The sequence below is a fragment of the Chiroxiphia lanceolata genome, chromosome 9 (genome assembly GCF_009829145.1).
Source record: "Chiroxiphia lanceolata isolate bChiLan1 chromosome 9, bChiLan1.pri, whole genome shotgun sequence".
Taxonomy (NCBI): Eukaryota; Metazoa; Chordata; class Aves; order Passeriformes; family Pipridae; genus Chiroxiphia; species Chiroxiphia lanceolata.
This window is the reverse complement of record NC_045645.1, coordinates 31020059-31044859: the sequence shown is the minus strand read 5'-3', so window position 1 is coordinate 31044859 and position 24801 is coordinate 31020059. Positions and strand designations below refer to the sequence as shown.

The 24801-nt window shown below is 47.2% G+C and overlaps 2 protein-coding genes across 6 annotated transcripts in view; both read left to right on the top strand.

Moving 5' to 3' along the window:
• Positions 1–1923: 1923 nt before the first annotated feature.
• NPL (N-acetylneuraminate pyruvate lyase) lies at positions 1924–10858 on the top strand. Of its 5 annotated transcripts, none has more exons than XM_032696276.1 (12): positions 1924–2039; positions 2245–2313; positions 4214–4287; positions 4656–4743; positions 5850–5907; positions 5996–6071; positions 6740–6832; positions 7153–7301; positions 7496–7542; positions 8269–8353; positions 8969–9008; positions 10076–10858. In XM_032696276.1, exons 2-12 carry the CDS (start codon positions 2249–2251, stop codon positions 10225–10227), a joined length of 927 nt encoding a protein of 308 aa, XP_032552167.1. In that variant the 5' UTR covers positions 1924–2039; positions 2245–2248; the 3' UTR covers positions 10228–10858. The 5 variants fall into 5 exon arrangements, with proteins under 5 accessions (XP_032552167.1, XP_032552169.1, XP_032552170.1 ...); XM_032696278.1 differs by lacking the exon at positions 10076–10858 and adding an exon at positions 9374–9873; XM_032696279.1 differs by lacking the exon at positions 6740–6832.
• A 783-nt stretch (positions 10859–11641) lies between these two features.
• DHX9 (DExH-box helicase 9) overlaps positions 11642–24801 on the top strand; it is a 31888-nt gene continuing 18728 nt past the window's right edge. The window contains 9 exon segments of the mRNA XM_032695784.1: positions 11642–11861; positions 13093–13233; positions 14212–14326; positions 14551–14663; positions 15042–15187; positions 18382–18428; positions 18793–18926; positions 19547–19636; positions 19732–19893. Of these exon segments, the coding sequence (XP_032551675.1) occupies positions 11751–11861; positions 13093–13233; positions 14212–14326; positions 14551–14663; positions 15042–15187; positions 18382–18428; positions 18793–18926; positions 19547–19636; positions 19732–19893 (1059 nt within the window). The 5' untranslated portion in view covers positions 11642–11750.

The window sequence follows — 24801 nt, the reverse complement described above, 5'->3', positions numbered from 1 at the left end:
CGCTGAACTGCTCTAAATTGATCTAACTCCTCTAAAACCCCTGTAAACAGTTCTAAGCAGGTCTAAGGTCCTGTAAAGTGGGCCAGAACTCCTGTAAAGTTCTCTAAACTCATTTAGCTTTTCTAAACCTCTTCTAAACACCTCAGAGGACCCCTAAACTGATCTAAAGCTCCTCTGATGCTCTAAGCAGCACTAATGTGTCTCTAAAGACATTTAAAATGCCTCTAAATCCCTGCTGTACAACCCTGAACTGCTCTATGCAGCTTTAAAATTCCTCTGAAGAGCTCAGGGCAGCTCTAAAACCCTTCTAGACCAATCTGTGACTCCAACAGACTGTTCTAAGCAGCTCTAAACCACTTCAGGCTACTGCAAAACTTCTATGCTGTTAACAGTAGCTCTAAAACTCCCTTAAAATACTTGGAATACCTTGTGAACTTTCTCTAAGTGGCTCTACAGAGCACTGAATTGTCTCTGAACCTCAAGAAATACACTGTTGTTTTGGGGAGGTGGCAGAGGTTGTGAGAGCTGGGGCTGTTCAGCCTGGAGAGAGAAATTACCCATAGGAACAGAAGAGTTTAGAGAGGAGGGGATTTCTGGCAAATGAGATGACCCTCAAAGAAAATCATGTGCTTTGGGAGGACCTGCTAATAAAGCTAACCCCCGGAGAAAGTGATCTCTGCGTAGGAACAGCCCACAGGGAGCATATTTCAGGGTGGGGGAGGAATACCACAGCCCCAAACTCCTGGGGTTACTATGTGAACACATGAAAAATGTGCTCCCGGAGCACACAACAACAACAGAGGATTGTTCTCCCTGCAGGCACTGGGTGCTCTCAAAACATGCTCTGATGGAGGTTCTGAGAGTGCACCCTCAAGACAGATGTTTTGAAGGTTTATTGCCATGAATCTGTCCAGGGCAGATTGACATAAGACAGTACCTTGTCTTATGGGGTGCTGGTGGTCTGTCGAAATCAGCTGGAGAAGATTTGAATCCAGGTCCAGCTGCAGTTCTGGTGGGATGGAGGAGGATTGTGCTGTGCACAGTGCCATGGGGCCACACTTGGCACTGCATGTGGTGCACATCTGGGAAAACCATGTTGGGCTGCATGCAAGGAGCAGTTGTAGCTCCCCATGGGCCATTGTTTTCTGCTCTCGTCATGGTCTGATCTCCGTTTGCCCTTCACACAGAGACATGGATCCATGTGTCCCAGAGCCAGGACACTGTGCTGTCATTGGGAGTGCTTCCAGCACCTCAGTGAGGCTGAGAGGGCATGAGATGAGATAGCAGGAAAAAATCCTTCCCTGGCTGAGCGTGGTGAGGCCCTGGCACAGGTTGCCCAGAGAAGCTGTGGTTGCCCCATCCCTGCAAGTGTCCAAGGCCAGGTTGGACGGGGCTTGGAGCAACCTGGGCTAGTGGAAGGTTTCCCTGCCTGTGGCAGGGAGTGGAACTGGATGATCTTTAAGGTCTCATCCAACTTGAACCAGTCTCTGATTCTATGATTGTCTCCACCCTGTTATTTTGGCAAATTTTGAGAAGTTCATTTATTTATTTTTATGTTTAAGTTTGCAGATAACGATTAATAACCCAAACCAGCCTTACTTTTTGCACAGAGTGTGGGCTGTGGGAGCCCGTGGGGGTCGCGGCTTGTGCTGGGCATGCCAGAGGACAGGGAAGGGGCTGGGCAAGGGTGGGCTGAGATGGGTTGGACAAGGGAAGATTGGGCGAGGGAAGGCTGGGCTGAGGCTGAGGAAGAGCTGGGTTGGGGCTGAGAAGGGCTGGGCTGGGCTGAGAAGGGCTGGGCTGGGCTGAGATGGGCTGGGTTGGGGCTGAGGAAGGGCTGGGTTGGGGCTGAGGAAGGGCTGGGTTGGGGTTGAGGAAGGGCTGAGCTGAGGCTGAGGAGGGCCGGGCTGACAGGGCCGTGCAGCGCTGTCAGGCGGTGCCGCGGCTCCCGCCCCTCACTCCGCCTCCTGCTCCCTCGGCCATTCCCAGCCGCGGCGCCCGCTGGAGCGGCCCTGGGAGCCGCCGAGGGGCTGCTCGAGGTGAGGAGGAGCCGGGGTCATGCCGGGGCCGTGCCGGGGCCCTCAGGGAGCGCTGGGAGCCGGGTCTCTGCAGAGCCGGGCCCTGCCCCGCTGCCCGCGGCCCGGGGGGTGCCGGGGCACGGCCTGCGGCTCTTGCCTTTGGCAGAAGTCGAGCTACACCTGAATAAAGATGGTAACCGCGTTTACCCCTTTCTTCTTCAAACAGCTCAATGACATCCAGAAAGAAGTTGCAGGGTCTTGTAGCTGCTACAATTACTCCAATGACTCCTGATGGGTGAGTTGTCAAAGTTGCACTGATTACTGTTTCCTTAGACTTCTACTTTGCTTCTTTCATATTTGGAACTGATCTACGTTGTTTCTTTCTTTCTTCCCCCTTTTTTTTCTTAAATCATATCTCAGGTGGGATGTGGGAACTGTTAGGTTGGTCCCACTAGGACCAGAGTGAGATTCCCTTTCCTCTGCCTCCTCCTGCTGCCCAGCAATTGCTGTAGGTCTGGGTTGGGAGAGTTTGGATCAGTCTCACTTCTCTTTTTCTGCTGCCTTGTAGGTGCAAATTAAATCATAGTAAGCTTATACGTGAAGAGTATTGCAGTGTTTTCATGTTTGTTAAGGAAAACCACAGTCCTAGTTAAAAAGAGCTCTTGAGAGCTAGAAAATAATTGTCAGAACCTGAAGGCCTTTTAGATTCCACTTTACCCTAGCTAAGTCATGCATGCACTCGTGTGTGTATGTGTGCCTGGGATTAGTCTAAGCCTGAAGAAAATACTGCAAGGAGAGCACAGTTCTGAAAATAACATCCAATCGAAACTTGAAATTTAGCTTTCCTCAGGGCAGGGGTGGCTAACAGAACCCTCCTGACTGCATTTTGGTGTTGCAAGACAGAGTTTCCTGGAGTCAGCAGAGAACCCTGAGCTCTGGTGGGGGATGTGTCGGGATGTGTTTGTGTTTTTGAGGGAGATGGTGGAGATGTGCTACTTACGACTGCCAAAAGTGAACTACACTTTTTAAAAGTGCTGTACAGCTTGGCCTTCAAGCCAGCCTTGGCCATATTGATCACCATAACTGGTCTACTCTGGCCTCAAATCGGGAGGCCTGGAGACACGCCATCTATAACACAGCTGTTTCCTTCGAGAACACACACAAGATCACTCTCGAGGAAAAAAGGCAACGCAGAAAGAACCATGTCTTGCAGAATACACCATCTAAGGAGTCTTTCTGCTGTGCCTTTTGCAATCGGATGTCTGTCACGTATTGGCTCATAAGCCACCAGCGTGCCTGTAGCAAATGTGGCTAGTGCCTTCCCAAATCTTCGTTCGCGAAGCCTAGCCATGATGACAGCTTGGCAGTGTCCCAGTCAGAGAACTCATTCACTTGCAGGCACTGCTTTGATCCTTGCTTTAAAAGAAACTTGTTTCTGATTTCACTTTCTATCACAACTCAAATTTATAGAAACATAGTATTTAGAGAGTGACCTGACCTCTCTGCCTGGAATGCATGGTCCTGGTCTGATATGTTCTGGGAAGACAAATGTGGAATTTTGGGTGACGTGGAAGACCAGTCAAGGCACCAGAATTGACTTCCAGGGTTTGTCTGTATGTTTAACAAATGACACAAGAGCCAAATATTATACACTGGTAAACAAAACAAGTTTCTCCTGCAGAGAAGATAAACATAGAATTCTGTTTCCCCTGTTTCTTGGGGAAGTCTGTTGCTTTCCTCATCTTTTAATGAGAGAGAGAGAGAGAGGTCAAAGTCACATCCAGCAGATGCAATTTCAGTGTCTGTATCCAGAAGTAGTTTAACTATTTGCCAGCACAAAATCTTTATGCTCTCAAGAGGACTCCTGTTTCCCTCAACAGCTGAAAAGGTTTGTCTTCTATTCTCTCATACCTCCCCAAAAAAGTCCTCTGCTGTGATGAGTCTGCAGTAATTCTCAATTGGGATAAAAGGTTGGAACTACTTGTCACGAGGAAGAGAAACTGGAAGAGGGAATTCAGAGCTGAGCTGTTACCTCAGATGTTAAATAGATGCTGAGGGTATCATACCTTGGGGTAATCTGTGTGTGTACAAATGCAAGGCTTCAAAATACATGGGGTTTTTCTTGTTTCTTAATGACTAAGTTAAAGAGAACTGTGGATGGAGACTTATGGTTGCTGTGATTCCTTTCTCTGCAGACAAATTAACCTTCCGGTGATCCGTCAGTACGTGGATTATCTGGTAAACGAGCAGACTGTGAAGAATGTTTTTGGTGAGTGTTTCTTTGACTGAAACTGTGTTGCAGCCCTTCTGCCTGGATGGAAATCCAGTGATATCTCACCTGATAAGAGCTGTAGTGGGGGGCTGTGGATGTGGGATCATCCTGACCACTTATAGTCACCAGTGGAGAGAGAGCAAGAGGTACTTAAGGCATCTGCTTCTGCCCACATCCCATTTCTGTGTGGGATAAAATAAGTGTTTGCCCTCACAGGGTTACACTCCCAGAGGTGACTGGATAATGTGTTGGCAGAGAAGGCTCACTGAGTGATTCTCCCCAACTCAAAAAGTGTCAGTTCTTGTCTTCAGTGAAAACAATGTGTGTAGGTGAGGCCTCAGCCAGTATGTTGTGTGTCGAAACAGTGAATGGCACGACAGGAGAAGGCCTGTCCCTCAGCATCCAGGAGAGGAAGCAGCTGGCAGAAGAATGGGTGTGCCAAGGAAAAGACAAGTGAGTAGCTGAGAGGGAACAGGGGATTCCAGATCTCATGTTTTGATATTGGCATGCCTCGATTGCACAGCCAAATTTGCTGATGCCTTTTTACTCCAGTATTTTGCTGTTGGGCTTTGTTCCCCAGCTCCTTTGTCACTGAGCTGTGTTTTTGTCACTGCCAGTTAGCTGGTGTCCATTTTTTTGACATTTCTTACAAGCTTTGGGAGCTTGTAAGAGTCCTTCTCTTTGGTACACTGAGGGGTGGGGGGACAAGAAAGGACTTGGGGGGAAAAAAAAGGCCTGTGCCCTTTGCTTATTTTCAAGAAGAATTGAAAATAAAAAGCATTCCTGAACCTTTTAATGTAATAAATGATTTGGAAGGGGGAACCCAAGGTGTCAAATGTTTAACTGCTTCCCCAAAGGTGCTAAATCAGAGACAAAAGAAAGAATTCAACCTGGATCTGCAGCAGTGTGTCCATTTGCAGCTCCCTTCTCCATCTCCTGTACCTGGTGCCTTCCTCTTACTTGGTCTGTCAGAGGATGTGCAGGGCAGGAGGTGTTTTACGGGGAAGGGTGGTGAGCAGAAATAAACTGGTGTGAAGGCTCACAGCCTTCACATCCCTAGCCTTTATATCCATATCTCCTGTGGATATAAAGGAGAAACACAGCAATGGGACTGATGGCCTGAAACATGGGAGAGTCCCTTGGCAGGAACAGACAGGCATTCAAAGCTGCTGCTGTGAGGTAGGTCTGCAGAGAAAGAGGTTTAGAATGCAAAGATACACTTTGATATCCTTTACTCTTCCTGGCTTCCCCTTACACCCTTGGTGTCTTAATTTCAGCTTCCTAATAAAATGCTGAGATTTGTCCCTCCTGACAGCCTTGCAAGTACACCAGCAAGGAGTCACACATGATCCGTGCTTGCAAGTGTGATTTTTTTCCACCACCTGTCGCTTGTCACTGTTGGCGTTTTCCCTGTGTGTCGGCTTGTCAGGTCAACACAGGCTCAGATCCTTTCTAGGTTCTTGTTCTGTGACTCCCCAAGCTCATTTTGGCAGCCTGGCATTTTTCACCATCACTGAAACCTCTCCAAACCTTCTGAATTTGGTTTTTTTTTGGTACAGATTGGATCACGTGATCATTCATGTGGGGGCACTGAGCCTGCCGGAGTCCCAAGAGCTGGTGTGTACATGATATGATTCCTTTTCACTGTGTGTGATAAATATAAGCAGATTTTACCTTCAGGTACTTTCCATTCTGTCTTTTACAGGCAAGACACGCAGCAGCCATAGGTGCTGGTGGCATTGCTGTCATAGCACCCTTCTTCTTCAAACCCACAAACAAAGGTGAGTACCTGTGATTGCTGGGGCCTTTTTATTGCCCTCCAAACCTTAATCATAGATAAAGGATTAATACCATCTCCTTTCTTTGGAAACTGTTCTGGTGATAACGTTTGCACACTTGTCATGGAAAAGCAAAACCTACAAGAAGCGTTTTTTAAAGATGAGAATTTTAAAATTCTTCTGGTAAGAAGTGGGAACAATGTCTTTTGGGATGTGTTTTGTTAGTGTCTTGTAAAATGAAGACACAATAATTCTTTGATTCTTAAAATGGTACAAGAAAATTGTCCAAAAACCTGTTCATCATTACCACCAAGCAATACCCTGGAGAGGTGAACGTGACCTTGATCCCTTGTCCTTTGTGACACACAAGTGATCCTGGTGAGACCGCTTGGCACATAGGTCTGGCACGTGTGAGAGCAGGCCTGAGTTACATCTGCAAGAGAATGAATGAGTTACTGAAATTGCTTTGGTTTAAAACATATACTGTCTTTGCCTTCCTTAAGGTCTTCCCCTGAATTTTGTCACATTTAACGTGTTAGTGACGTGTGAAGGGTTTTATATGTATGGTGCACAAGCTGAGGCCTCTCCACAGCCCCTGGCTGTGAATCTGAACTGTCTGTCCCTATGGAATGTCTCCTTTTCTTATGGGATATGTGATGTTTTCCTTCCAGATGAGCTGGTCTCTCTCTTACAGAAGGTCACATCTGAGGCCCCTGATGTTCCATTTTATTACTATCATATTCCTCCTCTGACGGGTGTGAAGAGTAAGTACAGAGTACAGATCTGTGGTCATTTGCTCTGGACAGCAGGTTATATGGTGTTTCTGGATGTATGGATTTACATTCAGTCTTAAATATGTTGCTGCCAGTTTGTGCCTAAACTTTCACTTATCCAGGGTTTTTGTGTTCTGATCTGGTAAGAGTCTCACTTTTTGTTGTCTTGATCATTGGTTTAGAGCTGTATAGCTTACTAGGCTTAGGCCTATTAAACTTCTAAAACATTAAGTGTCCCTCTTGAGGATGTGGCAGGGGACTGTCCCAGAACAGGGCTGTGTTCCTTCACATGAGCTTGCTGTCCTGCACAGTTCGTGTGGAAGAGTTGCTGGAGGGAATAAAAGAACGGATCCCCACCTTCCAGGGTGTGAAGTTCAGCGACACGGACCTCCTGGACCTTGCACAGTGTATACACAAGAATGAAGCACAGCAGCTTGAATTTCTTTATGGGGTGGATGAGGTAAGGGGCTCCTCTTAAAAATAATTCCTTCTAAGGCATTCTCTTGCTTCAGCCTTGGGGAAAAACAACCCTGGACACTCAGTGCCAGGCAGTTTCATTGCTCCCTCCCACCACCCCTTTTTTAATCTTTATTTTGTTACATGAAGTAAAATTTTTTTTTTTTACTTTTTTTTTCTCCTCTCACCCCAAACTAGCAACTGTTGGGTGCACTGGCAGTAGGGGCAAATGGAGCAGTTGGCAGGTCAGTATGGCTTGGACTCCTTCCCCTCCGCACACACACACTGCGGTGTTGTATCTTCCACTGTCTGCACAGCATTTCCCTGACTGTCTTCTGTCACCACAACAGAGGATTTTACAGGGCAGGGATATACAGAGGCAGACACATAATGTAGCCCCAATCCTGCTGATGGGACAGTCATAACCTGGGGATCTCACCCAGTGTTCCTTTGGGTGATTAGTGCTGCAGTCCCTAAGCTGACCCAAAGGTTTCAACGTACTTTTTATCCTCACAGCAACTTTACAAGTGATCCCTACTTCAGTCTTCATTATACGTGTAAGGAACCAAAACCCAGCGAGGTAAAAATCATTAGTTGACATGAGAAGTCTGTGAGGAAAAGGGCTCTGCCAAGTTTATTTCTGATTTATCTTCTGCCCCTCTTACTAGGCTGCTTAGATGAATTACTGTGTGATATCTGTGTTCCCATTTAGAGGATCCATTAAGTGAACAAGCAACTGGAAAATTAAGAGGTTGATGAATCTGCTCTCTAAACTCTTCTGTAGGGCTTGACATACTTCAGATGCTTGACCACACATAGATTGCACAAATCTCTCTTAATAACAACATTCTTACCCTGTCAACAGCAAAAGCCTGTGGTTACTTGCTTCGTTTCACTGGTTTTAAGTTCCTCCTTTGCATTTTCCAATTCTCTTTTTGGTTTATTTTGGTTTTTTTTTGGTTTTTTGACAGCACATACAACTATTTGGGCCGACAAACCAATCTGATGTTGGAAGCCTTTGCAAAGCCAGACCTTGTCCTGGCACGGAAGTATCAGGTACAGCATCTTCCCTGGCCCCACTGGGAGCAACCTTGAGCTTTACTGGGGTGGTTTTCCATTTGGGTTTGTCATCCATACCCTGAGGTAGCTTTATTAAGGGAAAATTCTTCCGGCTCCATCCCCCCTGCTTGTTACTCATCCCTGCTCAGCTTTTTGACCCGTCCTTACTAACTTATTATCTAAGATCTGCCTCACTTACCCTTCAACTCTAATCTCATCCATGCAGGTGAGTCCTTTTCCTTGAACAAACCCGCGGGGAGCAAGCCCCTTGACTAGGAATATTCTGGGGATAGCCTACATGATGTAGGGCAGAAAGCTGTCCCAAAACAGCTCTGCCTTCACCCCTCTTGGTCTTGGGCAGCTTGGAGATTTATGCGGAGTTCTGAGCCATCAGTGCACAATCTGTACCGAATGTTTTTATGGGACATTTGAGGTATCCCTCCCCTATTCCAATGGAATTCAATTAGTATTTCCCATAGACTGGCCCAGTGGCCAAGGGCTTTTCTCAAAGCTGGGCTACAGTTATATAAAATATAGATATCATAATATCTCTAGATGCTTTTACACCTTCAAACTTGAAGGTGTTAATAAACTACTGTTGGTCTTTTCTAGTTTCTCACTGGGGAGTTTCTCAACTTTGTCATAAAACTGGGTAAGTAAACTGGGTAATCACTGCCCATTTCACTCGTTATGTCTAAAAATGTGGACTTGGTGCTCCTGAAACTCTCATGTTGCTGCACTCTTGGAACTTCCTTCCTGAAAGATTTCACAGTGAAAAACTGTTGCATCTGCTGTTTCCCAACTTAGCAGCAGCTGGAAGCTGGGCAAAGGGAGCTGACCAAGCATCCCTGACTGATTCCACTCTCCCTTCCTTCCTTCTGCTGTGAAATCTCACAGATTTAAAGCTGGGACTCTGTGATTTACCCTTTTTCTTACCCTGACTCTTTCTGTGGGTTGTTTTTTTGTTAGTTTTTTTTTTCCTTCTGTCTCCAAAAGCTCATTTCTTTATTTCTACAGTCATTTTTCTGAGATGGTGGTGCCCAAGGAGGAAAACAGCTCTGATACTTCTCTCTCCTTCCTTGCTGTAATTTAAGAGGAACTTTGTTGAAGGCTGTACAAGGCCAAAACATTTTAAAATTGAATGATTTTTAGAAACAAAATCAAGATTAAATACAAAAAGCAATTAAAACCAACCAAGTCAGAGTGGTGTAGGGAGACTGAATCAGACATGAAATGTTCAAATTAAATTAAATCATATACTTAATGAAGTGTTCACTGTGGGTTTGCTGGGATATGCAAACCCTGCTTAATGTAGCTGAGCTTTAGTGCTTGATTTTATTTCTTGGGTTCAAAGTCAGAGGAATTGCATTATTTTTTAGCCTTATAGATAAGGAGGCAAATACTGAATTTCCAGAGCTATGGACAAGGAGCAGGACGTTACTACTCCCAGGGTTTGTCTTTGCAAGAGTCTGCACTGGGGTTGCCTATATATAAATAAATGTAGTGAGCAGGTGTAATTTTTATTGTAATGCCTTTCCTGTCTGCAAGCACAGCTCCCTCTTCTTACTTACGCTGTTCTCGCTTCCAAGAAATACTTGAAGTCTGGTTGATGCTGGATTACCCAGGAAATCCATGCTGCTGCTTTTTTTGGCACCTGTATCAAGGCTGCTTTAAGCAAGGTGGTCTGCAAATGTCCTGATTTTGCTTTTGTGTGCCCAGGTTTTGGTGTTGCACAGACTAAAGCTGTAATGACTTTTGTTTCTGGCATTCCCATGGGACCTCCACGGCTTCCGCTCCTTGGTGCCTCTGAGGAGTTCATTGCCAAGGCCAAAGCCAAGCTGGACAGCATTGTGTGGCCTGATGGTAACTGATCACACAGAATCTGGGAATCACTGAGGTTGGAAAAGACCTCTAAAATTGAGTCCAACCATTAACCTGACACTCCTGGGTCCAACCCTGAGCCACATCCCCAAGTGTCACATCTACGATGCTGTTCACTTCCACGTGGACCTGGAGGTTCCTTTGCTGGGATTCTCTGCGTGGCACATTCCCCACATGCTGAGCTGGGATTTCTTTCAGGGAATTGGCAAAGTGCCCAAGTGCCTTCCTGCTGGGGCTGGCTTTGCTGGGGCACATGTGGCCCAACACTTTACACTGCTTCTCTGGAGCTCTGCACCTTCCAGGTCTAGCTGGTACCTTTTAATAAAAAAATAGCAAATTTTCCCCAGTTGGAGGAGCTGACTCCTTTTGGCTAGAAAGGAGGAAGATCTGGCTCCACCCTCCCTCCAGCTGGATGATGTTTTGTCTTCTCCATGAGCACTACACTGTGTTTAAACAACAGTACGGCACTGTCAGATTGCTCAGACTGGTATCTGTTTGCCAGAGTCACTGGGATACTGTCTGTGCATGTAAAATCCTGCTTTTGTGTGATCTCTTTGTGTTCATACACCTTAATGCAAAATTAAAAAAACATCCCTTTTGCAATAGCAAGCTTTGGCTTTCTAATAAGCAGCTATTTCTCCATTTGTTTTCCTTAGGACAGGAACAAAGCCACAACTGAGCAGTGCATCTCTATATCCCAGTGCAGAATGCTGTCTGGCAGGTTAGGAAGTCAGAGAATCACAGAATCACAGAATGGTTTGGGTGGGAAGGGACCATAAAGCCCATCCAGTCCCACCCTCTGCCATGGGCAGGGACACCTTCCACTGTCCTTCCACCAAGCCCTGTCCACGATGGCCTTGGACACTTCCAGGGATCCAGGGGCAGCCACAGCTCCTCTGGACAACCTGTGCCAGGGTCTCCCCACCCTCACAGTGAGGAATTCCTTCCCAATATCCCATCTAACCCTGCTCTCTGGCAGTGGGAAGCCATTCCCTGTGTTCTGACCCTCCATCCCTTGTCCCACATCCCTCTCCAGCTCTCCTGGAGCCCCTTTAGGCACTGGAAGGGGCTCTCAGGTCTCCCTGGAGCCTTCTCTTCTCCAGGTGAATTCCCCCAGCATTCTCAGCCTGGTTCCAGAGCAGAGGGGCTCCAGCCCTCGGAGCATCTCCATGGAATCACAGGGAATCCCAGAACTGTTAGGGTTGGAAGGGACTTCTGGAGATCACCCAGTCCAACCTCCCTGCCAGGACAGGGTCACCTGGATCAGGTGGGTTTGGGATGTCTCCAGCGAGGAAGGCTCCTGGCGCTCCCCGGGCGCTGTTCCCGGCTCTGCCCCTCACGGACAGCTGTTCCCCGCTGAGGGGCGGGGCTGTGCCCGCCCCGCCGGGCCCTTCCCGGCCGCCGTCCCGCCGGGCCCGCGCAGGCGCTGCCGCTGCCGGGCGGTGCTGCCCCGGAGCCCCGCGGAGCGTCACGGAGCCCCCCGGACCCTCACGGAGCCCCGGCCCCCCCGGCCATGGGGGACGTGAAGAACTACCTGTACGCCTGGTGCGGCAGGCGGAGGGTCATGCCGGCCTACGAGATCCGCGCCGCCGGCGGCCGCGGCCGCCAGACCTTCCTGTGCGAGGTGCGGGCCTGCCCCGCCGGGTTCGGGCCACAGGGGCTGTGCGGGGGCCCTGAGGGGGCTCTGTGGTCCTGCCGGGGGTGTGTGGTCCACGACGGGCATCTGGAGGCTCCGAGCGGGTCTGGTGTCCTTCCGAGGGTCTGGGAGGCCCCGCCGGGGGTCTGGGGTCCCGGCCTGTGTCCTGGGGGTGTTGTCGGGGGCTTGGGGACCGTGCCGGCGGTCTGGGCTCGCTGCCGGGAGGGACCTGGAGCTGTGCCGGGGGTCTGGGGATGTTGCCGGGGGGACACGTGACAGGGGACCCTGCCGACGGTCTGGGGGCTGTGAGGGGGGTCTGGGCTCTGCCAGGGGGATGTGGGGTCACTGCCGGGGAACCCGGGGCCCTGCTGGGGTCTGGAGTCTGTGACAGGGACCTGGGGACCCTGCCGGTGCAGGCTTGGGGCTCTGCCAGAGCGAACCTGGGGCCAGAGCAGGGGATCTGGGGTCGCTGCCGGGGATCTGGGGTCGCTGCCGGGGATCTGGGGGCTCTGCCAGGGTGGTCGGGGGTCCTGCCCGGCCCAGAGGGGATTCGCTGGGAGCCGAGGGCTCAGGAAGGGCTCACAGTCCCGGTTTTGTGTGCATGGTGTGAAGGGAGGGGCAGGAGGGAAGCAACCGGAAGGATGCTGCTACAGGGAAAAGGAATCGGTTTTCTTAAGGGTGGTGAGTGTCTGCACACCGTGTGTGTGGTCCTTTTTGCACTTAAAATAGCTGTGTGTCACCTTTGCAGAGAGGTTTGGCCTGCGGTTGAACTTGAGATGAAACGTATCAAAGAATTCCTGCTGGAGTGGCTCCTAGACTAGGCTGTAACAGTACTCTGCTCCTGGCTCTGGATAGTGTGGATGTGGGAGCTGTGAGTTCAGGCTGGCTCTGAGGAGGAGCTGGCAGTGAGTGTACAGGACGGGTCAGTTTCTGAGCTGAGCCAGGGTCCCTTCCTACATTGATTCGTCTTCTTCCACAAGGTTTTGGGAAGCACTTGTGCTCTGAGAATGGAGGTTTTCAGAATGTGGGAGTCTCTTTAGTAGGCACAAAGAATACAGTCAAACCCTGCAGAAATATATGGCTATGTCTAGTGATACATAACAACATTTAGCGACATTATTTCTGCTGTATTTATGAGCAAGCAGACTTTGGTGTTTCAGCCAGTGCTGCTGGTTTGCAGGCCCCTCTCACCCACCCAGCTCTGTGTTGTTCCCTGCAGGTCCGAGTGGAAGGGTTCAACTACGTGGGCATGGGCAACTCCACCAACAAGAAGGACGCACAGAGCAACGCTGCCCGAGACTTCATCAACTACCTGGTGCGGGTGAACGAGATGAAGAAGGATGACGTCCCTGCTTTTGGAGTAAGCTACTCTTTCGCCTTGCCAAAGCCTGACCTTTCTTGGCAGTGGGATGCTCCCAGTTATGTTTCACTCAGGAGTTCAGTCCCCTGTACAACGATGAGGATTGAGTGTGAGGGACTTGTGCTTGCAGTGCTGGAAAGCTGGGATACATGCAGAATATCAGGGTAGAAAAGATCCTTAAGACCATCGAGTCCAACTGAATGTTGTGGGATGATCTGGTCCATACCGCTGTGTGTTAAGCTGCAAAGCTGATGAGGCTGGAAAGAACTCAGAGTCCCTGTGAGGTGCAGCCTGACTTTAAAAGTGCTGAGTACCCACACCTGACACTGGGAATTGTTTTAGATACATATTATAATATATATATATGCACAATCCTGTGTACTTAAAAAAAAATTACAACAAAAAAATAATAATCACAGATACCTCAAACCAGACATTGAAAATTTGGCATTTTTTTAAACCTAGTTATAACTACTTGCAGCCACAGCTCCTCAGGTATGTGACAGGATCTCTGCTTTTTATGATGTTGTATGAACCATCAGCAGTGACTAGCACATAAAGGCTGAGGAGGAGGGTAACTCTGTCATTGCAACAATTTTAGAGAAAAAAATAAAGTAAATAAAGCATGAAGTTATGTGTTATCTGTTGGGAAGGAAGAGAATAATTCTGTTTTCTCAACTTTCTTGCCTCTTTAGCTTGGGTGAAACCCAGAGTGGGAACAGAACTGATATTTAGGTTTTGATGTGCCAGTTAGTTCACGGCAATTCAGTGTTCAAACACCCATAGTTGTGTTCCCTTCAGTTTTTAAAGGGTGTTACTATTGAGGTTGCTACTGGGTAGTAACTACTGCATATTTACTGGGGATAACTATTGTGTAATGTTGCCTGAGCTCTTTAAACTGCCTGACCAGTTTTGAGCTGAACAATAAAACTTATTCTGTACCAGTGTGGTGAGGTTTTCCTTCCTTCCCTTCTCTAGCCAGCCCCAGGTGACACCCCCGATGGAGCACAGGAAGCAGCTAGAGATGTCACTGGTTCCAGTTCAGCTCTGGGAGGACCCCTTCCTCCACATTTGCTTTTAAAAGGTGAAGTAGGTAAGGCTGAAAACTGTACTTTGTGTGTATTTGGATGTATTTGGGTGGTGATTTTTCTCCCAAATACTCAGCAGACAGGAGACATAGTTTTGGGGCAGAGGTGTGAATGACTGTGAGATCTGAGAGACTGGTCATGGCCTGTGAGATTGCCAGGAAATGCCTCTCCATTGCTGAGAACATGTTTTGGGGGGATTATTTTATTTTTGGTTTTGTCCACGTGATAGGCAATAGCCCAGGTGCAGCACCTGGAAACTGTGGCAGTCATGGAGCTCAGTGGGATCGGGGTGCGAATTTGCAAGATTATTATTCAAGGAAAGAGGAGCAAGAAGGTCAGGAGGTAAGTCGTACTATGGAATTCTCCTTCAATTCTTAAACAGGTATCTGTTTCACCCCCTTTAATTTGTTATTTGCATTTGTAATCAAACTTGGAGTTTTCATTTGATATTTTGCTGTTGATTTTAGCTTAAGCTGCAGATTTACTCACTGGCTTTTAACAAAGGTAATTTGCTTAAGCTAGGAACAAAATAAATCACTTCGGATACTGTGAACATCCAAGTGTTTGTACAGACATTTTGTTGTGAAAATAAGGAATTACTGAGGACTCTCTAGCATTTTCTGTAGTGCCTCAATTATTTTATAGAATCTGGGTGAGTTATTTGAAAGACTTGTAAGAATGTTTAAAACTAGTAAATGATACTCTTCTTTTCCGTATTAGACCTCAGAGTCAGAAGTGGACTTAAATGCTGACCTTCATGGGGGTTGGACCTTGGAAAATGCCAAGGCACGTCTGAACCAGTTTTTCCAAAAGGAGAAGATCCAGGAAGAATATAAATACACTGAAATGGGGCCTGATCACAACAGGTTTGGTGGTTTTAGTCACTGTCTGTGTACAAAGGGTTTGGTGACAGTGGCTGTTCACACTTATTTTTAGTGCTCCACAGTGTTCTTAGCCAGGACCAACAACATCCCTAAATTTGCTTATGCAGAAATGAGCTTTAAGGATATTTTATTTCTCTTTGTATTACAGTTAACTTTTTTGACACTGGAATCTTCTACTGGAAAAATTAGTTTGGCAGAATCTTCCCAAAGGAATTTTGAGGTTTTCACTTGAGACCAGCTGGATATTACTCTTTCTTGACTTTCAGCCCATTCCATCAGAGAATTTGCATGTGTTTCCCCAAATGGAAATAACTCATAGCAGATTGTGCATAAAGAATTGATGGGTTTTATTACTTTACCCCTGGAAACAGTCTCTACAAATCATCAAAACTTCAGGACATTGTATTTCTGGTGAAATATGGTGATGCTTTGTGACCAGAAACAATGGCACGTTGCTGCTGCTGGATTCTCCTGACTGGGTTCGAGGTTGGGTTTTTTGCATTGTATAAACTTGTGTTCTATGAGAGTTGATGTTTTTAGAAAGACAAGAGAATTTTGTTATTACAGCCTTTCATGAGAGTCTCACTTGCAGGACTTCTGGTATTCTTTTGTTGAGACTTCCAAGCATTTAGAATATCTAAAATGTTTGTATCGGTGCAGAAAGCTGTAAATCCTCATTTAAAACTTGTCTTCAAGTCGCTTCATCTCCATTTATGTCTCTCAGACAAGGCCATGTCTTTCCCTTAAATATGAGTGACAAAAAAAGTTAGTTTGTGCAGTGCTAGGAATTTAAAATATGCTTGTTGTAGGCTTAGTTTCTGAGCATTTCTTTTCTCCTGTAGCTTAGGGAATTTTTGTGCAGCTCGTTTTGTTGCACGTTGTGCAGGTAAAGGCATGAAAACCCGTGTATTTTAATGTAGATAGTCTGGAGCAGAATGAGATGACTACAGATGACAGTATGTTTCTCAGCCTGGCTATTGTTCTTCCAGAGGGCATTTCAGAGTTTCCTGTTTACTGTTTATCCAGGGAAGGTTGTGTGAGTTTCCCTGGATGGAATGGCAGAAGGGGGAATTCACTACCTGCTGTAACATCTAATTAACAATCCTAATGTGTTCTAGGGCTTGTTAACAGAGAGCAAACTGTTGGAGTCAATCCTTTTCGGTGTGTGCAACAGGAGGGGGATAACTTCAGATGTTTTGGAGTTTTGAGGACGGTTATATAGCTTAGGTAGGTTTTTTTTTTAAGAAATACCAGTTACCATGCATCCTGCCAGTCCGTTTTTGGGCTTTTTGAGTAATGATCAGAGATGTTAATTCTAAAAGAATTATAACAGATCTGTCAGCCTTGCTCTCAGACATTTGTGGTCAGTTAATCACGTTCATGGTCTAAGAACTTAGTAATAACTGGGAAATTTGGATTCAGAAACTTTAATAATGTCAGGAGGGTATGTGTTGTAAATCTAAACATGGCTCTCCTAAAACACAAAGCAAGAACACAACATTAAGGGGTGGGATGTGGCTCCTCCATGTTGGGATTCCATCAGAAGCGTGGGATGCCTTTGCTTCCTCCTGTTCCTGCTGGAGGGTGACACCACAGATCTGTGCACGCTCACATGGCTGGACTAGGGAATCATGTGGGACTCTGCTGCGAACTGATTTCTGGTGTTGCTGTTCTCCCCTCAGGTGGAGGAGAATGAGATTGAATGCTGACTGTAGGCCTGGCTGAGAAACATACTGTCATCGGTGTCTTAGGTGGCCGTTGTGTCCCTGAGAGCCAGTGGCCTTTGACCCCTGAAGCCACTGTGCCTGAAGGTCAGTTCGCTGGTAGCACAGGAAGGAGCTCTAACCTGAAATTTAAATCACTCACTTAACCTTTCTTATTGTTTGTTTGCAGCAAGAAATGAAGGACATGGGTGCAAGGCTCTGCCTGCAGCTGGGCAAGTGCCAAGGCTTAGTTTCCAAAGAGGATCTCAGTCCAATAAAGCCCAGTTCCATGTCTTGAGTCACATTTGCCAGGTTAAATCCTGTCTTACAAGAATTTGGCTTTAATTTTTCATCTGGCAAACACAAGCTTAGGTCTGGGGTTCTTAAAAACACGAATCTGGTTTCCATCCTCCTCTGTTGAAGATTATGTTTTTCTTTAAGCCTAAATTCTTTACTCAGAGGCTGGTGAGGCCCTGGCACAGGTTGCCCAGAAAAGCTGTGGCTGCCCCATCCCTGCAAGTGTCCAAGGCCAGGTTGGATGGGGCTTGGAGCAGCCTGGGCTAGTGGAAGGTGTCCCTGCCTGTGGCTGGGGGTGGGACTGGATGAGCTTTAAGGTCTCATCCCACCCAAACTATTCCATGATCCTATGATTCTGTGATCAGTTTACCAGTTGACCTTTAAACAAACTGGTCCCATGCCTGCTAAGCAAACTATCAGGTTTGCTATGCAGAGTTACCTTGAGGAACTCTGTTACTCGAGTAACAAGTTGCTCAGTAAGTTGCTCAGTAACAAGTTGCTCTGCTGTTCCCAGATTATGGCAACAAGGGAATGGAAATTCATGCAAATTCAAGTACTCTGTCTCCTCCTGTGCAGATAAGTTCAGTGGTCTGTGACTGAATGACCTGTTTTGGTTTTGGCTGTGCTCTGGGCTGGCCAATCATGTGGTAAAAAGCAGAGTAGCTGTATCAAATGGTGCATCTGAGTTGTGAAACACAGGTTACTAGTGAGTTACTAGTGTTATACTAGTATCTAATCACTAGTGTGATTAGTGATTAGATCTAATCTAATAATCGTGTGATTAGATCATCTAATCACTACTGTGGGATACACTTAATGGTACAGTAGGATGCACATTAATGTTACATTAATGTCCTACCTGCTTTATAATTGTTTCCTTAAACTTGGACAGCTCAGAACATATTTCCTAATAATAAGGCTTTAAATTTCAATGCTGAACAGTGGCATTTGCGGGATTCTTCTTATCAAATCTATTGGTTCTATTGATGGCAGGTGTGTTACAGACTAATTTGGGGTTAAAGGGACTAAAAGCAGTAATATTTTACCTTGGTCACTGATGAGTTGACAATTTCTAACTGAGGACAGAGGTGTCTTTGCCTAGAAATATTGGAAAGAGTGAATATGTTTACAGTGTCAGCTATCGGTAATTGTACCTTTGTGTTATTTCTCTTGCAGGAGCTTTAATGCAGAAATGACCATTTATGTGAAGCAGCTGGGCAGAAGTAAGTGTTCCTATTTAGTTTTTAACTTACCAAGAGGCAGGTGTTGGTCCGGAGGAATGTTTATGGGTACAGACTTTATCATAGTTACGTGTTGGAGCCACTTCAGAGGTGAGGGATCCTCTGTGTGATGCTGCTGGATGGTATTGGATAATCATGCACACTGAGTGCGGGAAGACTTCACGGGACTTGTCAGTAAATAGCATCACACAGCCAGTGTGAGGCAGCTGCTGGAGGGGGCTGTTGGATTTTAGGTTGAAACTCTGTATTTATCAAGATTTGAAACTTCCCTGTGTGTACAATCAGAGAGTTTGTTTCAGAGTATCTTTTGATGGGCTCCTGCAGCTCTGACTTCTGTGTGCCACAGGGATCTTCAGCCGTGAGCACGGGTCCAACAAAAAGCTGGCAGCACAGTCCTGTGCCCTCTCCCTGGTTAGGCAGCTCTACCACCTCGGGGTCATCGAGCCTTACTCTGGGCAGACAAAGAAGAAAGGAGAGTCGGTGAGTTTGGGAGGAGGGGCCGGAATTACTGCTTTCCTTTCATGACACAGAAGCACTGCCATAAACACGACTGAGTTAGAGTCTGCTCTCCATATTTAACATCTTACAAGTTATCGATTTTGTTTCTTTAATTTAGTAGCTGTTTCTGTTCTGGCCAGTGATTTGGATCAGAAATATAACTTCATGGGTATGCGAATGGAGCAGTAACTAATTTTAAATGCAAAAGTATTTGTAACAAACGCTTTTTTCAGTAAAATGTTTCTACAAGCTTAAGTATTTCTGTTCACGCGCAGCTGTTTGGATTCATTCTCTGACACAGGAGCATTTGCTGAGTATTCAAATTTCTCTCTCTCTATGTATATATACACACACACCAAATAATATGTATTATTTAGGTGTTTGGTAGCAACTTTGAGAATGTGTTCCTCTGAAATGAAATTCGAGTATTTGAAAATAATCTACAGATTCTTATTTGATGAAAAGTCACCAAAACATTTCAAGAATGTGAATTCTGAACTGATGATACTTTCTGGCCCTGTTTGATGGTTCAACCTTCAGTTCTGGCTCCCACAGTCTGTCTTTTTGTGTATATTGACGTGTAGTTTTTCAATATTTCCTAGCTGGAACCCTATGAGGTGTCACTGTCTCCTGACTTAGAAAATCAGCTGCAAAAGACTGTCCGGGAGCTGTCCCTGGAGATTGTGCCTTCGGTGAGTGTGTGGCTGAGATACTCCAGTGTGTAACATCACACCTGCTTGTTTAATGCATTCACCTGTCTTTGCCCTCTCTGCTTTTGGAATTATAGCCTGAAGATCCCAGTAATCCAGTTCTGATCAACGTCGGAAAGTTGGCCCAATTTGAGCCATCACAGAGACAAAGTCACACAGGAGTTGTTCCCTGGTCACCACCTCATTCCAACTGGAACCCTTGGACTGGCTGCAATATTGATGAGGGTCCTCTGGCAAATGTAAGGTTAACTTAAAAAATTGATTTGTTGATTGTTTTCCCTGTGCTTCCAGAACTTTTAAATGCTTTTCCCCCCAGGATTTAAAGTATAAGCTATTCCAAAGGAGAAAACAGTCCACTGATAAAATTTCTTCCCTTTTTGACCTGGAGGCAGGGAATTCTTTGTGTTTACTTTATGTTTCACTAGGTATTGAGCAGCAGTGTCTTGAGTGTCCCAATTCTCTGCTTTGTTTCACTTTTTACTTCCCACTCTGCAGCCCATACAAAGGTTATAATTGAAATTACAAGGTAAGATCACGGACATGTCATATATAATTCCTTAGTGTCCTGGTTGGAACAGCTGGGACCGATTCATCACTGAATGGGTATAGCCCAAACTGTGTATTCTATAGCCCTCCATGCCATTTCCCAGAAACTGTTGTCAGTAGAGGCCTGCGAGGTGGGTGGGGGGGGGAATGTTCCTGAGCACCCTCATATCCTTTTATGGAATGAGCACCCTCATACCCTTTTATGGAACTCCCCGCTCTGAGGGAAGGACTAAACACCCTTTTATGGAATTCCCCGCTCTGAGGGGAGGACTGAACATTCCCACCTGAACTGGAGAGTATATAAACCTGGAGTTTCGGAACCTTTTTACCACTCGTGGGATCCAGAGGAGGACTGCAGCTCATCGCTCTCAACCTGCAGCTCATCACCACCCTCGGCCGGACTACAATTACCACTTTTGGTTGGACTGCAGCAGCTCTCCCACCAGCAGGTTTTTCCCCTCTCCCTTTGCTTTGGACTCAAGGGGGGGGGCCCAGGTAGCACCGCTTTGTTTGTGCCCTGGGGTGCTGGGTTGTACATTTGGGCTTTGTGGGTTAGTGCCTGCTGCTTGTCTGTGTGGTCGTACTTATTGTATTATTTTATTAAATTGTTATTCTGACTTGTAATCTCTCTTTGAGTTGGCTTGGTTTCCTCTGCTGGTTAACTTTCAAACCAGCATATTTTTGGCGCCCACTCGTGGGGCAGAGAGAGAGAAGTCAGAATCACAATTTCATTTTAAGCATTTGTCTATTTGGATATAGAAACTCCCTGATCACCATGTTGTTTGATGCATTCACGTGGATGTTGTATCTGAGCATGTTCATATTTCCACAAATGGGGAACTATTTGCCTGTTTTGATGCTCTTTTTAAAACCAGGGAGAGGGATCCAAATTGCTTTATTAGTTTACTATATTTATGTCATCATAACATCAGAAGCAATGAGTTTCATTGTAAATGTGTATTCAGTCCTGTTTGCCTGTCCTGGTTTGGGTTGCTACCTCTGGGGCCTCATTAAAAATCGCACCCAGCCCTTTGGGGAAACAGGGGGGAATGGTTGTTTCCAGCCTCTCACCTCCTTCTTCCCCTTCAGACCTGCTACGACAGTTTTTGAAAATATTGAGTTCCCTTTTGATGTTAAGGACAGCATAATGTTATTGTTAGTGTTGCTTTGTCTGCTCTGTACTGTCTACACCATGTTTAGGGTCAGAACAGGGCCTTCTAGGGAGGTTGTTTGGACGCCTGCCCTGGGAGCAGATAATGCTGAGTGGCACGGGAAGTGGGAGGACATCGGCCAGTATTTGGAGAAGTTTTCTCCTCCAATGATCTGGAAATTCACCCCTGAACAACTGCAGGATCCTGTTAGCATGATAAGACTGGTGAAGGGAAAATGCTCTGGCAGCTCCAGAGATGGCCAGCTCACAGCAACCTGCTGGGCCCTGGCCACTGCCTACCGGACACTACTTGACATGGTACAGTGCTGTCAGGGGGAGGAGAGAAGGAGTAGATCCACAGGCACCACGTCCACCCAAACCACAGCTGAGTCAGAGGGAGAAAGAAATGAATCAACCGGCACCATGTCCACACAAACCATCGAGGAGCCAGAAGAACAACCCAAACCAATAGCAGTCGCCCCTGTCCAGAAAAGGAAATCAAAGACTAAATCAGTCCGTATAGCAAATGATGATGAAGAGGCAGGACCTTCACATCCACCGGAGGAGACAGAGCCAGAAATAATCACTCGGTCCCTATCCCTGGGTGAGCTACGTGAGCTCCGGAGAGAGTTCACACGACAGGCGAATGAGTCCATTCTGACCTGGCTGCTCCGAATCTGGGATGCCGCAGCTAACGATACAATCCTAGACGGGAGTGAAGCCAGACAGCTGGGATCCCTGTCTCGAGATGTAGTCATTGACCAGGGGATTGGAAGGAGGCAGGAAACTCTCAGCCTCTGGCGGCGACTGTTGTCCAGTGTGAGGGAGAGATACCTTTGTAAGGAGGACCTCCACGTACAGCAAGGACAGTGGAACACGATGGAACAAGGTATCCGGTGTTTAAGAGAATTAGCTGTACTGGAGATAATCTTTTCAGAGGATGAAAGATTCCCTAAAAGCCCAGATGGTGTACAGTGCACATCCCAGATGTGGTTAAAGTTTGCACGACTCAGGCCAGAAATGTATTCCCGCTACTTAGCAACGCTGCAATGGAGGGAAGGAGAGGACAAGGTGGGCGCGTTGGTCAGTAAACTCAGGATTTATGAAGACACTGTCACCGCCCCACTACGAGCCCACGTCTCATCTGTGGAAACCAAACTGGCCGAACATGTCCGAAGCCTGGAAGAGAAGATTGAAGAGGGACACCAGAAGCTAAGAGAAGAAATTAAGGAAGGGATCTTCCATATCGCGCCAGGACAAACAAGAGTCTCTGCTATTAGGAGCCAGCGTCCTCCAGCTAAGGAGAGAGAGCACACTCCACGTGGCAATCTATGGTTTTACCTCCGTGAGCACGGAGAAGATATGAGGAAGTGGGATGGGAAACCCACCTCTTCCTTAGCAGCCCGGGTACGTGAACTGAAAAGAGGAACAAGTGCCACAAGGAACTCTTCAAGGGTAAATGTTGCTCCAGTCTCTCGTGGGCAAGACTCCAGACGGTACAGGAATGATGATACGTCTGATCCTCTTGAAGGGACCTCCAGGTCATACTCACAAGAAGAGCACAACGAGTACCATGACTGGGATTAGGGGTGCCCTGCCTCTAGCCAGGTAGAGGAGAGGGACAATCGAGTCTATTGGACAGTGTGGATTCGGTGGCCTGGCACACCAGAGCCACAAAGATATAAGGCCTTAGTGGACACCGGCGCACAATGTACTTTAATGCCATCAAGATACGTAGGGGCAGAATCCATCTCCATTTCTGGGGTAACAGGGGGATCCCAACAGCTGACTGTACTGGAAGCTGAAGTGAGCCTGACTGGGAAGGAATGGCACAGACACCCCATCGTGACTGGCCCAGAGGCCCCGTGCATCCTTGGCATAGATTACCTGAGGAGTGGGTATTTCAAAGACCCAAAAGGACTTCGCTGGGCTTTTGGCATAGCTACTGTGGAGACAGAGGAAATTAGACAGTTGAACACCTTGCCTGGTCTCTCAGAGGACCCCTCTGCTGTGGGACTGCTGAAGGTTGAAGAACAGTTGGTACCGATAGCCACAGCAACAGTGCACCGTCGGCAATACCGCACCGACCGAGACTCTGTGACCCCTATACATAAGATGATCCGTGACCTGGAGACCCAGGGGGTGGGGTGGTCAGCAAGACTCGCTCACCCTTTAATAGCCCTGGTGGTCAGCAAGACTCGCTCACCCTTTAATAGCCCTATATGGCCAGTGCGTAAATCCAGCGGAGAGTGGAGGCTGACAGTGGATTACCGTGGACTCAATGAAGTCACACCGCCCCTGAGTGCTGCTGTGCCGGACATGCTGGAGCTCCAGTACAAGCTGGAGTCCAAGGCAGCCAAGTGGTATGCCACCATTGACATTGCCAATGCCTTTTTCTCCATTCCTTTGGCAGCGGAGTGCAGACCACAATTTGCTTTCACTTGGAGAGGTGTGCAGTACACTTGGAATCGACTGCCTCAGGGGTGGAAACACAGTTCTAGCATTTGCCATGGACTGATCCAGACTGCACTGGAAAAGGGCGAGGCTCCAGAACATCTACAGTACATTGACGACATCATTGTATGGGGGAACACAGCGGGCGAAGTCTTCGAGAAAGGAGAGAAGATAATCCAGATTCTCCTAAGAGCTGGTTTTGCCATTAAACAGAGTAAGGTCAAGGGACCTGCTCAGGAAATTCAGTTCCTAGGAGTGAAGTGGCAAGATGGACGCCGCCTAATTCCAATGGAGGTGATTAACAAAATAGCAGCCATGTCCCCACCAACCAGCAAGAAGGAAACACAGGCTTTCCTAGGCGCTGTGGGCTTTTGGAGGATGCATATCCCCGAGTACAGCCAGATTGTAAGCCCTCTCTACCTTGTGACACGGAAGAAAAATGATTTCCAGTGGGGCCCTGAACAACAACAAGCCTTTGAACAAATTAAACAGGAGATTGCCCATGCGGTAGCCCTTGGGCCAGTAAGGACAGGACAGGACATGAAGAACATGCTCTACACTGCAGCCGGGAAGAATGGCCCTTCCTGGAGCCTCTGGCAGAAGGTGCCTGGGGAGACCCGCGGATGACCGCTGGGATTCTGGAGTCGGGGATACAAAGGATCTGAAGCCAGCTATACACCAACTGAGAAAGAGATCCTGGCTGCTTATGAAAGAGTTCGAGCTGCCTCAGAAGTGATCGGCACCGAAGTGCAGCTCCTCCTGGCACCCTGACTACCAGTGCTGGGCTGGATGTTCAAAGGAAGAGTTCCTTCTACACATCACGCCACCGATGCCACATGGAGTAAGTGGATTGCTCTGATCATGAAGCGAACCCGGATAGGGAATCCTAATCGCCCTGGGATTCTGGAAATTATCACCAATTGGCCCGAAGGTGAGAGTTTCAGACTATCCTCTGAAGAAGAAGAGGAGCAGGTGACACGGGCTGAGGAGGCCCCAC